General features: G+C 53.7%; 1 protein-coding gene across 1 annotated transcript in view; it reads right to left on the bottom strand.

Moving 5' to 3' along the window:
• The window catches only part of LOC139277472 (enhancer of filamentation 1-like), a 142,552-nt gene that overhangs the window by 54,830 nt on the left and 72,313 nt on the right, over positions 1–15,409 (bottom strand). Inside the window, exon 2 of the mRNA XM_070895961.1 lies at positions 10,791–11,216. Coding sequence (XP_070752062.1) covers positions 10,791–11,216 — 426 coding nt within the window. The remainder of the gene's footprint in view (positions 1–10,790; positions 11,217–15,409) is intronic.

Here is a 15,409-nt window from a genome sequence, read left to right as displayed (position 1 = left end):
GGGGGAAACCCTCTCCTGTACAGTGGGAAATCACAGGAATCCCAATGGATCTTCAATGGATCCTTTTTGACTGGACTTGTTACTGGGGTTTTTGAATGAGATTGTTACTGAGGTTTCACCTACCCTGTAAACACACTGACACAGATGCTGGTCTCTCAAAGATTCAGCTGTTAGTAGTTTGCATCGGCAGGAAATACCAACCGTCTCCAAGAAACTATTAAATGAGAAAACCTCCTTCAATGATTTCCAGAGGGAGGGAGAATTGATCTTCCCACTCACAGACCCATCATGTTATTAAATTCCCACACATCCACTCGCAAAGTTAAGTGTTTCCCAGGGCACCACTGTTCCGGAACATGTTCTCAGTCCAGTGCTGAGATATGAATATGTTGTCAAGCATTGATATGTGTGGGAAGAGAAAGGTGAGGATACTGGTGTGAGGCTGAGGTAAGGCTGGGGAAACATTGTGAAGCATACTCATTCTCTTTATGTTGATTTCCTCCCACTCCTGACCTGCAGGCATGCACTCACACTTGGGTTCGCTTCTTCACGTGTGGTGGGCCATTCGACCCTGGAGGGCATCGTCCTCAAAACTCATCCTGTCCTCATGTGCCAGCTACTTTTTTGTCATGGGTCACAGCATAATAGCGAGGGCTTGAACCCCCCCCCCCACTCCTCCAGGCACAGCTAACTCCGGGTAGGCCGGGGATTTAAACCTGGGACCTCGGGGGCAAAACTGCCCCTCTCCTTAAGGCCCCTTCACACCGGAAATCGGCAGCCACGCTGCGGAGTGCAACAGCTGCCGACTTTTTGTGGAATGGCCGCCATTGTCAAAATTCCGCTCCTGCGGTATCCCGGTGGTGACGTGCTCCCCCCCTACTGCTCCGCTGCTGCCGATCCATGCGAAGTGCGTCATCACCGCCGATCTATCCCCCCCCCGGCAAAATTCCACCGTGAAAATCTTCCGCCCGCCCGGCGGTGCCAGAACGAGCTTTTCCCGGCGGTCCAGTGAGGCTGCAATGGCGGTGTGGCTTCCCTTAACGGGGAGGACGCACTGCCGCAGCCGCCATGTTTTTTTTGTCGGACGACTGCCATGTCGGCCCGACAATTATACCCCCCGGGTTCGGCCGGGCTGCCAACAGGCCGAAACTCTCCCTGGTGGACCAAAGTTTAAAGATCGCGCAGGCTCGCTCCTTTAAGTGAAGGGGAGAGCCATGGTGACGCGGCGTCATGATGACATTGTGACGGCCACTCCGCTCCGCCCCCAAATTCCGCCCCTGGAGTGTTGTCACTGCCGGGGATCCGCCTCCATTAAGAGTGACTTCCAGATCCGAGTGAAAGCAAAACAAAGAGCGGAATTTCGCTCAAGAGGTGACCTCAACCACCATTCGGGTTGTTTGGCCCTCCCGGGCGCAGCACCACAAACGCCTCCCGTTAAATTCCATGGGCGTTTAGCGACGGCGGTAACGGTCGCGCCCTGCTCCGCTGCACCGGCAACCTCACCGTGCGCAGCGGCCCGTTTTCTCCCCGGAGCAAGAATTTGGGACTACCCCATGAAGCTGTGCCAGGCGATGCCAGCAACAGCTTCAGGGGCTGCTACGGGGCTGCAGGCCGCTCGTGGGGCGTTACATAAAGGGGAGTGGCACTCGCACAGAAACAGAATTGGCCAACATACTGGTCGCGGTCTGTTCAATCATGGAATGCGGGTCTGTGCCCCGATCTGGCAGCTCAGCAACCCCCTGATGGCCCCACACCCCGACACTGATGGCCCCACACCCCGACACTGATGGCCCCCACACCCCAACACTGATCGCCCCCACACCCCGACACTGATCGGCCCACACCCCGACACTGATCGCCCCCACAGCCCGACACTGATCGGCCACACACCCCGACACTGATCGCCCCCACACCCCGACACTGATCGCCCCCACAGCCCGACACTGATAGCCCCCACACCCCGACACTGATCGCCCCCACAGCCCGACACTGATAGCCCCCACACCCCGACACTGATCGGCCCACACCCCGACACTGATCGGCCACACACCCCGACACTGATCGCCCCCACAGCCCGACACTGATAGCCCCCACACCCCGACACTGATCGCCCCCACAGCCCGACACTGATCGCCCCACACCCCGACACTGATCGCACCACACCCCGACACTGATCGCCCCCACACCCCGACACTGTTGGCCCCACACCCCGACACTGATCGCCCCCACACCCCGACACTGATCGGCCCACACCCCGACACTGATCGCCCCCACACCCCGACACTGATCGCCCCACACCCCGACACTGATCGCCCCCACACCCCGACACTGATCGCCCCCACACCCCGACACTGATCGGCCCACACCCCGACACTGATCGCCCCCACACCCCGACACTGATCGCCCCCACACCCCGACACTGATCGCCCCCACACCCCGACACTGATCGGCCCACACCCCGACACTGATTGCCCCCACACCCCGACACTGATCGCCCCCACACCCCGACACTGTTGGCCCCACACCCCGACACTGATTGCCCCCACACCCCGACACTGTTGGCCCCACACCCCGACACTGATTGCCCCCACACCCCGACACTGATCGCCCCCACACCCCGACACTGATCGCCCCCACACCCCGACACTGTTGGCCTCACACCCCGACACTGATCGCCCCCACACCCCGACACTGATCGCCCCCACACCCCGACACTGTTGGCCTCACACCCCGACACTGATCGCCCCACACCCCGACACTGATCGGCCCCACACCCCGACACTGATCGCCCCCACACCCCGACACTGATCGGCCCACACCCCGACACTGATCACCCCCACACCCCGACACTGATCGCCCCCACACCCCGACACTGATCGGCCCACACCCCGACACTGATCGCCCCCACACCCTGACACTGATCGCCCCCACACCCCGACACTGATCGCCCCACACCCCGACACTGATCGCCCCCACACCCCGACACTGATCGGCCCACACCCCGACACTGATCGGCCCACACCCCGACACTGATCGCCCCCACACCCCGACACTGATCGGCCCCACACCCCGACACTGATCGGCCCACACCCCGACACTGATCGCCCCCACACCCCGACACTGTTGGCCCCACACCCCGACACTGATTGCCCCCACACCCCGACACTGTTGGCCCCACACCCCGACACTGATTGCCCCCACACCCCGACACTGATCGCCCACACACCCCGACACTGATCGGCCCCACACCCCGACACTGATCGCCCCCACACCCCGACACTGATCGCCCCCACACCCCGACACTGATCGCCCCCACACCCCGACACTGTTGGCCTCACACCCCGACACTGATCGCCCCCACACCCCGACACTGATCGGCCCACACCCCGACACTGATCGCCCCCACACCCCGACACTGATCGCCCCCACACCCCGACACTGATCGCCCCCACACCCCGACACTGATCGGCCCACACCCCGACACTGATCGGCCCACACCCCGACACTGATCGCCCCCACACCCCGACACTGATCGGCCTACACCCCGACACTGATCGCCCCCACACCCCGACACTGATCGGCCCACACCCCGACACTGATCGCCCCACACCCCGACACTGATCGCCCCCACACCCCGACACTGATCGCCCCCACACCCCGACACTGTTGGCCCCACACCCCGACACTGATCGCCCCCACACCCCGACACTGATCGCCCCACACCCCGACACTGATCGCCCCCACACCCCGACACTGATCGGCCCACACCCCGACACTGATCGGCCCACACCCCGACACTGATCGCCCCCACACCCCGACACTGATCGCCCCCACACCCCGACACTGTTGGCCCCACACCCCGACACTGATCGCCCCACACCCCGACACTGATCGCCCCACACATCCGACACTGATCGCCCCCACACCCCGACACTGATCGCCCCCACACCCCGACACTGTTGGCCCCACACCCCGACACTGATCGCCCCCACACCCCGACACTGATCTCCCCACACCCCGACACTGACCGCCCCCACACCCCGACACTGATCGGCTCACACCCCGACACTGATCGCCCCCACACCCCGACACTGACCGCCCCCACACCCCGACACTGATCGGCTCACACCCCGACACTGATCGCCCCCACACCCCGACACTGATCGCCCCCACACCCCGACACTGATCGGCCCACACCCCGACACTGATCGCCCCCACACCCCGACACTGATCGCCCCCACACCCCGACACTGTTGGCCCCACACCCCGACACTGATCGCCCCACACCCTGACACTGTTGGCCCCACACCCCGACACTGATTGCCCCCACACCCCGACACTGATCGCCCCACACCAAGACACTGATCGCCCCACACCCCGACACTGATCGGCCCACACCCCGACACTGATCGCCCCACACCCCGACACTGATCGCCCCCACACCCCGACACTGATCGGCCCACACCCCGACACTGATCGGCCCACACCCCGACACTGATCGCCCCCACACCCCAACACTGATCGCCCCACACCCCGACACTGTTGGCCACACACCCCGACACTCCCTGATGGCCCCACACCCCGACACTCCCTGATGGCCCCACACCCCGACACTGATCGCCCCACACCCCGACACTGATCGCCCCACACCCCGACACTGATCGCCCCACACCCCGACACTGATCGGCCCACACCCCGACACTGATCGCCCCACACCCCGACACTGATCGGCCCACACCCCGACACTGATCGCCCCCACACCCCGACACTGATCGGCCCACACCCCGACACTGATCGGCCCCACACCCGACACTGATCGCCCCCACACCCCGACACTGATCGCCCCCACACCCCGACACTGATCGCCCCACACCCCGACACTGTTGGCCCCACACCCCGACACTCCCTGATGGCCCCACACCCCGACACTGATCGCCCCACACCCCGACACTGATCGCCCCACACCCCGACACTGATCGGCCCACACCCCGACACTGATCGCCCCACACCCCGACACTGTTGGCCACACACCCCGACACTGTTGGCCACACACCCCGACACTCCCTGATGGCCCCACACTACGACACTGATAACCCCGACACCTCGTCACCCCGATGGGCTCACACCCCGACACTGATGGCCCCACACCCCGACACCACCCTGATGGCCCGCCAGCCCGCTCCCCGGTGGTCCAGCTAGGGCCCTGCAGAGTCGGCAGCCTGGCCCTCCCTTTAATGAAGAGGGGGACCCCTCCTGTGCAACAGTGCTACACGTTCCAGTGCGTGACGCTGCACCCCTCTCCTTTCGCTTCTGCCCTGCTTGCGGCTCACAGAGCTCCACTTGCTCTCGGGGGCGGTAATCCGAATATCGCGAGCGGGGTGTGACTTCCGCATCTGTCACAGGAACTCCCGCCTCGCGGGTTACTGCCGCAAAACAGGGCGCTACGCATTTCCCCCCTTAGTATGGACGATATCCTCATCAATGGGGAAAGGCATCAGGCCACAGCGCTGCTAATACAGCATAAATAGAAGGAGAAAGTAACACTAAACGATGGATGGTTAGATACGGAAGGACAGACACGCTGACAGTCCATGCAAGCTGCTGACTTGTGGTGCTTTTCAGCTACTTTGAAGATTAAAAGTAATCCTCTGACACGTTTGTGAGTTTTTACTGTGGATATTTTCTCACTGGTCACCCCAATAAGTGGTCCTTATGTCCCCAAGGATCTGGAATGCACCCGCTCTGCCCAGAATCCTGATAAAGAATAGCATGGTCATAACAACCAGTCCTTACTCTACACATTGGCTATTGGGATGCATGACATTTCTACAAGTGAATTCTCTTTTCCCAAGAATAGTACACTGGACTAATACTCAACCCAGTCAAAATACAGAGATAGATGAAAGGACAGTATACAGTGAGGTGTATAGTTCCCGACACACCTTGATACATAAAACAATAAAGGCGCAACGTGCTTTCTCAGAATATAGCAGCTAACCATATATTTACTTACTATGGGCACAATTTTCCCCGGTGATTTGTGCCGTTTTTTTGGTCTTAGTTAAAAAATACAAGTTTCCCCAATCAATTTGCACCAGCGTAACTCAGTTAGTTACGATTTTTTGGGGTTAGTTTTTTTTTCAGTCAAAGGGGGCGTAACCTGCCACCCGCGCCAATTCTGACCATTTAGGCAAGTTTGGCCAGCTGAGAGTTACTCCAGTTCTTCTTAGACCAGCGTATGTGGCCTCTGGAGAAAAACCTTCTGGTGTTAAGGAAATCGGCACAGGTAAGGAAATCAGCACAGCAGCTGCTGGGACAACAGCAGGAGAGGTAAGAGAGAGTGGGACAGAGAGGGGGATGCCTTTCAGGTATAGTTAGGGGCGGGGACTGGGAGGGAGGAGGCCACTCGGCCTGGGATAGAAGCCGGGACCGGGAGGCCACTTGGCCTGGAATAGGAGCAGGGACCGGGAGGAAGGAGGTCACTCGGCCTGGGATAGAAGCAGGGACTGGGACCGGGAGGCCACTTGGCCTGGAATAGGAGCAGGGACTGGGAGGGAGAAGGCCACTCGGTCTGGGATAGAAGCCGGGACCAGGAGGCCACTTGGTCTGGAATAGGAGCAGGGACTGGGACTGGGAAGCCAATCGGCCTGGGATAAGTGCAGGGACCGAGACCGGGAGGGAGGAGGTAACTCGGCCTGGGATAGAAGCCGGGTCCGGGAGGGAGGAGGCCACTTGGCCTGAGATAGGTGGGGGGGTTCATGAGGGAGGTGGCCATTGGGCCTGGGATAGAAGCAGGGACCAGGACCAGGAGGCCACTCGGCCTGAGGGAGGTGGCCATTCGGCCTGGGATAGAAGAAGGGACCGGGACCAGGAGGCCACTCGGCCTGAGATAGGTGGGGGAGTTCGGGAGGGAGGTGGTCATTGGGCCTGGGATAGAAGCAGGGACCGGGACCAGGAGGCCACTCGGCCTGAGATAGGTGGGGGGGTTCGGGAGGGAGGTGGTCATTGGGCCTGGGATAGAAGCAGGGACCGGGACCAGGCCACTCAGCCTGAGATAGGTGGGGGGGTTCGGGAGGGAGGTGGCCATTGGTCCTGGGATAGAAGCAGGGACCGGGACCAGGAGGCCACTCGGCCTGAGATAGGTGGGGGGATTCGGGAGGGAGGTGGCCATTCGGCCTGGGATAGAAGCCGGGACCAAGAGGCCACTCGGCCTGGGATAGGTGGGGGGGTTCGGGAGGGAGGTGGCCATTGGGCCTAGGATAAAAGCAGGGACCGGGACCAGGAGCCGCTCGGCCTGAGATAGGTGGGGGGGTTCGGGAGGGAGGTGGCCATTGGGCCTGGGATAGAAGCAGGGACCAGGAGCCACTCGGCCTGAGATAGGAGGGGGGGTTCGGGAGGGAGGTGGCCATTGGGCCTGGGATAGAAGCAGGGACCAGGAGCCACTCGGCCTGAGATAGGAGGGGGGGGTTCGGGAGGGAGGTGGCCATTGGGCCTGGGATAGAAGCAGGGACCGGGACCAGGAGGCCACTCGGCCTGGGATAGGTGGGGCGACCAGCGGGCTGGGGTGAGGAACTTTAGTAATTTAATGGAGGTAAGTTGCTGCAATGTGTAACGTGCTTGTGCAGATTGCTGTGAGCTGGTTGTGTGTTTCACTTTCCAGCCTCAGCCCGTATTGTGTCCCTGGTTACCGTGGCAACCTGATCTTTTTGCCGCAGATCTTGGGCTCCACCTCCAAATCTAAACGACAGGCTAGGCGGCGCCAAAATGAAGAATTCAAACGGAGAAACTGGGATGATTTTTTTTTGGCATACTTGGGCCCCCCAAAAATGGGCGTAACTCTTCAAGTACGCCAAAAATCAGCTTGGGGGAAAATTGAGCCCATATCTGTAAACGAGCCTGATTTGATCAATCAGGCTGGCACAGAACTTTAAAGCACCAATCTTGTAGCTGGCGACGACAAGACTAAAACATTCTGACTGCTCTCCCTAACTCGGACTGACTCAGGCCTGTGGGGTGAAGTCTCTGCCCACCGAACTGTCAGTCACAAAGGGCTCCAGCCAATCGAGGCTCTGCCCTTAACCCATAGTCTCAGAAACAGGTGTCACTCAAGGTCACTATTCCAGATTGGGTTCGAGCCTTTGAACTGTGAGGTAGGTTGGGGGGGGGGGGGGGGGGTTGAAACAAAAGAAGCACATTGCACGCCTCTCATGATTTTAATTTAATAGCCATTCATTAATATTAAATAAAGACAATCTTCACTAATGGACAAAAACAATGTTTGGCAACAAATGTGACATTGCACTCAAATTAACACCCTGAACTTTCTATTGTTCTCAGTTTATGAGTTTACGTTTATGAAGATTGCAAAGCCGGTATGGCTGGAACTGAATTTATGGTCCCAATTTTTACACCTCCCGCCTGGCAGGGACCAGGAAGGCAGGAGTGCTCTTTGGGACACCACAAGCAGATCTTGGTCCTCCCATGCCCCAGGCTTCCCCTCCTCCGATCACAATCATGGAGCCCCCCTCCCCCTTAAAAGAAAGAAAGACTTGGATTTATATAGCACCTTTCATGAACACCGGACGTCTCAAAGTGCTTTACAATGAAGTACTTTTGGAGTGCAGTCACTGTTGTAATGTAGCAAACGCAGCAGCCCAATTTGTGCACAGCAAGCTCCCACACACAGCAATGTGATAATGACCAGATAATCTTTTTTTGTTATGTTGATTGAGGGATAAATATTGGCCAGGACACCGGGGATAACTCCCCTGCTCTTCTTCAAAATAGTGTCATGGGATCTTTTATGTCCACCTGAGAGGGCAGACGGGGCTATTGGCTTAATGTCTCATCCAAAAGACGGCACCTCCGATAGTGCAGCACTCTCTCAGCATAAGAATTAGGAGCAGGATTAGGCCATACGGGCCCTCGAGCCTGTACCGCCATCAAATAAGATCATGGCTGATCTTCGATCTCAACTAACTTTGCCGTCCGATCCCCATGTCCTTTGATTCCCCTAGAGTTCAAAAATCTAGCGATCTCAGCCTTGAATATACTCAACGGCTAAGCACCCTCAGCCCTTTAGGGTAGAGAATTCCAAAGATTCACCACCCTCTGAATGAAGAAATTCCGCCTCATCTCAGTCTTAAAAGGTTGACCCCTTATCCTGAGACTGTGACCCCTGGTTCTAGACTCTCCAGCCCGGGGAAACAACCTCACAGCATCTACCCTGCCAACCCCCTTCATAATCTTATGTTTAAATGAGATTACCTCTCATTCTTCTAAACTCCAGAAGTATAGGCCCAATCTACTCAATTTTCCTCATAGGACAATCCTCTCATCCCAGGAATTCATCTGGTGAACCTTCATTGCACACCTCTAAGGCAGGTATATCCTTCCTTAGATAAGGGCACCTGACTGCTGATCTTGCGGAGACCCGGTGGTGGCCTTCTGTTGCCCGAATCCCCCCCCCCACGTCTGCCAGCCAGACACTGAATTCTGCCATATTCGGGTGAGAGTCTGAGCCTGAATATTAAAGTGAGGACCAGGAGTCATAACCTGTCCAGGCCTCGACATGCGAGTTAGTCTCTGGTCTTGGCCCCTCGCACGGACTGATGCCCACCTCCCCACTCTGTGACAAAATACCAGCCAATGTGTCTCCCTTTCAGAAATATCCTGGCTGCTGATGATGATAACGGTACAAAAAATAAAAGTAAAAAAATTTAGCAAAGGCAAAAGTCTATTTTGCCAACGCTTCCCTGAGCCAGCCAATGAGTGAGATTTCCCCTGGCTGGTGCTGAACTGATATTTCACTTTGTGTTAATCAGGGGGTTGGGCAGCTCAACATTTGAAGGTCAGCAAGGAGTTAAAAGCCGACCCAATAGCAACCAGACAACCCAAAGTGAAATTCCAGCCCAGCCCTGCTGGAAGTAACAATGCAGATAGCCACATGGAACACACATCTCCGGTAAATAGAAATGGCTTCTAAATGCCCGGTAACACAAGCAGTGTTCTGTTCCTTTAGGCTGATACATATTATACAAATGGTATAGCTAATTGTGGCTGGGCGTGCTGTTGGTTAGTTTGCGATTATCAATGGCTGCCCCTTAAGTCAGCATTGGCTGAACAGTCAGCAGCTAAAGTAAGGATGAGGGCAGGTAAACCTAAACTGATAAACGAAAAAGAAAATTTCTTCCATCAAGCAATTTATAGAAGAATGTTTGGCACCTGCTGCCCACCGTACAATGCTTTGCTTTGATGTCCATGCTATTCTCTGTTTTAATTTAGACACGCCACAAGAGGTTTTAAAATGTTTGTCCTCCTCTCTCCCCTTTACCTAAACAAGACTCGGGGCCACGCACTGCCACAAGACATCCTTCTCAGGGTTACAGCTTCTCTCCCCTTACTGTAAACAGCACACTTTAGCAGCACGCAAGTGAATGGTTACTGCTTGTATCAGACCCTTCCACACCTGGTTATACAGCTAGTGAATGGTTACAGTCCCTGTAACAGACCCATCTACACCTGGTTATACAGCTTGTGAATGGTTAGTGTCTGTATCAGACCCGTCTACATCTGGTTATATTGCTAGTGAATGGTTAGTGCCTGTATCAGACCCTTCCACACCTGGTTATACTGCTAGTGAATGGTTAGTGCCTGTATCAGACCCTTCTACACCTGGTTATACTGCTAGTGAATCGTTACAGTCCCTGTATCAGACCCTTCCACACCTGGTTATACTGAGTGCAGTTTTCCAATTCTGTAATCCCAGAGGTGGAGGAGCATGCTCTTACCTGATTTGGAACTGTCAGCCCTCGGTCACGATAGAATTCGGCAGAAGAAGTTGTCCCTTGGTAGATCTGACCGCCCGACTGGGGTGTGGAGGGCACCTGATAGACATTGTCTCTTGGCCCAAGGACAGGAGATGAGGACAAGCTCTGATGTTGTTTTGTCGGTGTCTGGTAAATGTTTTGCTGAGACGACCTGCGCAATGTGGAGCAGGGTGAGACATACAGGGACGGGATGTCATACTGCGATCCGGTCAGCAGCTGCAGGCGGTTGCCAGGGGCGATGCCTTGCCGTCCATGAAGGGAGCAGCGCCACCATCCCTCGTCCCCTTTGACGTTCTGGTCTATCACGGTTAGTATGTCTCCTTTGCGGAAGGCGAGCTCGTCGGGAGTCTCTGCTTTGTTGTCATAGAGAGCCTTTGCCATAAGATTCTGTGACAAAGAGAAATAGAAGGTTTAGTAACAACAGAAAAACCTATCAAAGGGGCGGTTTCTTTCCCGCTATAATGATTGGATAGGCTGAGTTTGTTTTCTTTGGAACAGAGGAATCTAAGGGCAGACCTTATTGAGGTGTATAAAATTATGAGTGGCCTAGAATGGCTAGAAAGGACCTATTTCCCTTAGCAGAGGGATCAACAACCAGGGGGCATAGATTTAAAGTAATTGGTAGGAGGTTTAGAGGGGATTTGAGGGGAAATTTCTTCACCCAGAGGGTAGTGCAGGTCTGAAACTCACTGCCTGAAACCCTCACCATATTAAAAAAGTACTTGGATGTGCACTTGAAGTGCCGTACCTACAGGGCTATGGACCAAGAGCTGGAAAGTGGGATTAGGCTGGAAAGCTCTTTGTCGGCTGGCGCGGACACGAATGGCCGAAATGGCCTCCTTCCGCGCTGTAAATTTCTATGATTCTATGATAAATGCACTGCCTACATTGGCTCCCATCCAACAACACCTCAATTTAAAAATTCTGATTGTTATTTTCAAATCCTTCCATGTCTGGGCCCTTCCCTATCTCTGAAACATCCTCCAGCCATACACCCCTTCTGCGCTCTTCCAAATGTGGTCTCTTGCGCATACACGATTTTTCTCACTCCCCCATTGGCGGCCGTGTCTTCAGCTGACTGAGCTCTAAGTTGCAGAATTTCCTCCCTAAACCGCTCCTTCTCTCTACCCTCCTTTAAGACGCTCCTTAAAACCTACCTCTTTGACCAAGCTTTAGGTCACCAGTCCTAATATCTCCTTATGTGGCTCGGTGTCGATTTTTGCCTAATTACGCTCCTGGGATTTTTTACTACTTTAAAGGTGCGCTATGAATACAAGCTGTTGTTGTTGCCTGGTGGTACAGGACCCTGCTAACTAGAAAGATCCCATGAACACATAGTGGGATATAACAGAGACATGAAGATATAGAGGACATGACAAAGACCATAAGATGTGTTGTGACATAGATAGAGACAACAGGGTAGAATATAGAAACATAGAAATTTACAGCGCAGAAGGAGACTATTTTGGCCCATCGTGTCCACGCCAGCCGACAAAGAGCTGCACGGCCCTCGGTCAGCACCCTTAAAGGTTACATAAAAACCTATGAACAATGGCGGAAAGACAAAGAGCACCCAGACCAACCAATCCACCTCACACTGCGACACCCCTTATACTGAAACATTCTACACTCCACTCCAACCGGAGCCAAACGATTTCCTCGGAGAGGCAAAAAACAGATAAAAGCCCAGGCCAAATTAGGGAAACAAAATCTGGGAAAATTCCTCTCCGACCCATCCAGGCGATCGAAACTAGTCCAGGAGATCACCCTAGCCGTATTCTATTCCCTGCATTACTTACCATTATATCGGCGCCATCCAACAAAAGGTCATCTAGTCTAATGCCAATTACCAGCTCTAGGTCCGTAACCCTGCAGATTATTGCATTTTAAGTGCCCATCCAACCATCTCTTAAAAGTGCATCCACCACTCTTCCAGGCAGCGAGTTCCAGATCCCCACAACCCTCTGCGTAAAGAAGCCCCCCCTCAAATTCCCTCTAAACCTTCCACCAACCACCTTAAAACTATGCCCCCTCGTAATAGACCCCTCTACCAATGGAACTAGACTCTTACTATCCACTATATCCAGGCCTCTCAATATTTTGTACACCTCGATGAGGTCTCCTCTGTTCCAATGAGAACAAACCCAGCCTATCCAATCTGTCCTCATAACTAAGATTCTCCATTCCAGACAGCATCCTAGTAAATCTCCTCTGCACCCTCTCTAGTGCAATCACGTCCTTCCTATATTACGGCGACCAGAACTGCACGCAGTACTCCAGTGTGGCCTAATCAAAGTATCATACAATTTAAGCATAACCTCCCTGCTCTTATATTCTATGTCTCAGCCAATAAAGGCAAGCATTCCTTATGCCTTCTTAACCACCTTATCCACCTGGCCTGCTACTTTCAAGGATCTGTGGACAAGCACTCTACACGAGTAAGTGGCCTACCACTTAAAGTGTATACCCTTTTCTTATTAGCCCTCCCAAAGTGCATCACCTCACACTTCTCTAAATTAAATTCCATTTGCCACTGTTCTGCCCACCTGACCAGTAGATTGATATCCTCCTGCAGCCCATGACTTTCCTCTTCATTATCAACCACACAGCCAATTTTAGTGTTGTCTGCAAACTTCTTAATTATACTCCCTATATTCAAATCTAATAATCAAATCTAAATCAATTTCTTTGTGGGTTCTCCCGATTCCCTACCTAAGTTCGGTGGAGGGTTGATGGAAAACTAGAGACACAGCGCCAACGGCCATTTAAATCATTTCTTCAGGGTTTCTGCCAATCTCGCTCTAAAATTACAGCTGGAGATCAGGAAAACCCCTGCAGACATTCGACCCAAACACCTAGAAAACAACCAACGAGATTTCCAGAAGATCATGTCCAACCATCTCATTGGAATAAACTGTAGCTAATTACTGAATGATTTAAGATTCCTGGATTGCCCTTGTAAAGAAACCTTACTGTTGCTAATTCCCCCTCACAAAGTTACTCATAACCCAGAGCCAATAGTAGTGGAATGAGCTCCACTTCATTGTAGTCTGCGCTGTGTAGCAACAGTTAATCCTCTACCTGATGCCGAGTTTAACCCTTAAATGGCTAGCTGTAATGTATTTGCTTCATGGATCCTTAGTTTAAGAATTCACATTGCTATTGAGAACTAGTTGGTTTATTACCAAAGGTTTAGCAATCACACTACACATTACCAGTTTATCCACTAGGCTCACAACTGCATACCTCATCGTGGATGACCTGGACCCAACTGACTGGGATTTTATTGAGTCTTGTGAACATCATGTGACTGGCTAAGCCACTCACAATGCAACAGCTCTACAACTATTTTAAGTAGAAACTAAAATCAAGTGCCCCCTTTTGGCAAGGGCACTAGAACCCAAGGGCACTAGAACCCACAAATTTCCAAATAAAACTTTACAGTGAAAAACCAAAAAGCAAAAGTTTTTAACGAATTTGCATGTCATCCTTGCGCAGGAGCCATCAAGCAAATCTACTCTAGTGTTCATTGGTTCATGTGCAACGGCCTGCGGAACACTGCAACAGCTTGACAAACCTGTGAGCATACTCACAGATGCATACATTACGCTGGCGATAGCATCTGATTTTCAGAACTATATGCATCTCTTGTTTACTCAGATTTGTGGTCAGCAAACATCTGTAAAAAATACGCACTGATTCAGGATGAACAAGGGTAGGGGGGGGGGTCAGGATTACAGGCCCCTGGAGGAGGAAGTCAGTGGTGGTAGTTTTTGGGATGTTGCCTGACTGACATCTGAGTGCCATGTGTAACACCATTTATAACCACTCGCTCAGAAATGGGAGGAAGAGGTGAGAAACATAGAAAATAGGTGCAGGAGCAGACAATTCAGCCCTTCTAGCCTGCACCGCCATTCAATGAGTTCATGGCTGAACATGAAACTTCAGTACCCCCTTCCTGCTTTCTTGCCATACCCCTTGATCCCCCGAGTAGTAAGGACTTCATCTAACTCCCTTTTGAATATATTTAGTGAATTGGCCTCAACTACTTTCTGTGGTAGAGAATTCCACAGGTTCACCACTCTCTGGGTGAAGAAGTTTCTCCTCATCTCGGTCCTAAATGGCTTACCCCTTATCCTTAGACTGTGACCCCTGGTTCTGGACTTCCCCAACATTGGGAACATTCTTCCTGCATCTAACCTGTCTAAATCCGTCAGAATTTTAAACGTTTCTATGAGGTCCCCTCTCATTCTTCTGAACTCCAGTGAATACAAGCCCAGTTGATCCAGTCTTTCTTGATAGGTCAGTCCCACCATCCCGGGAATCAGTCTGGTGAATCTTCGCTGCACTCTCTCAATAGCAAGAATGTCCTTCCTCAAGTTAGGAGACCAAAACTGTACACAATACTCCAGGTGTGGCCTCACCAAGGCCCTGTACAACTGAAGCAACACCTCCCTGCCCCTGTACTCAAATCCCCTCGCTATGAAGGCCAACATGCCATTTGCTTTCTTAACCGCCTGCTGTACCTGCATGCCAACCTTCGATGACTGATGTACCATGACACCCAGGTCTCGTTGCAC

The sequence above is a fragment of the Pristiophorus japonicus genome, chromosome 12 (genome assembly GCF_044704955.1).
Source record: "Pristiophorus japonicus isolate sPriJap1 chromosome 12, sPriJap1.hap1, whole genome shotgun sequence".
Lineage (NCBI taxonomy): Eukaryota > Metazoa > Chordata > Chondrichthyes > Pristiophoridae > Pristiophorus > Pristiophorus japonicus.
The sequence above is the reverse complement of the archived record's forward strand: the minus strand, read 5'-3'. Positions and strand labels throughout refer to the sequence as shown.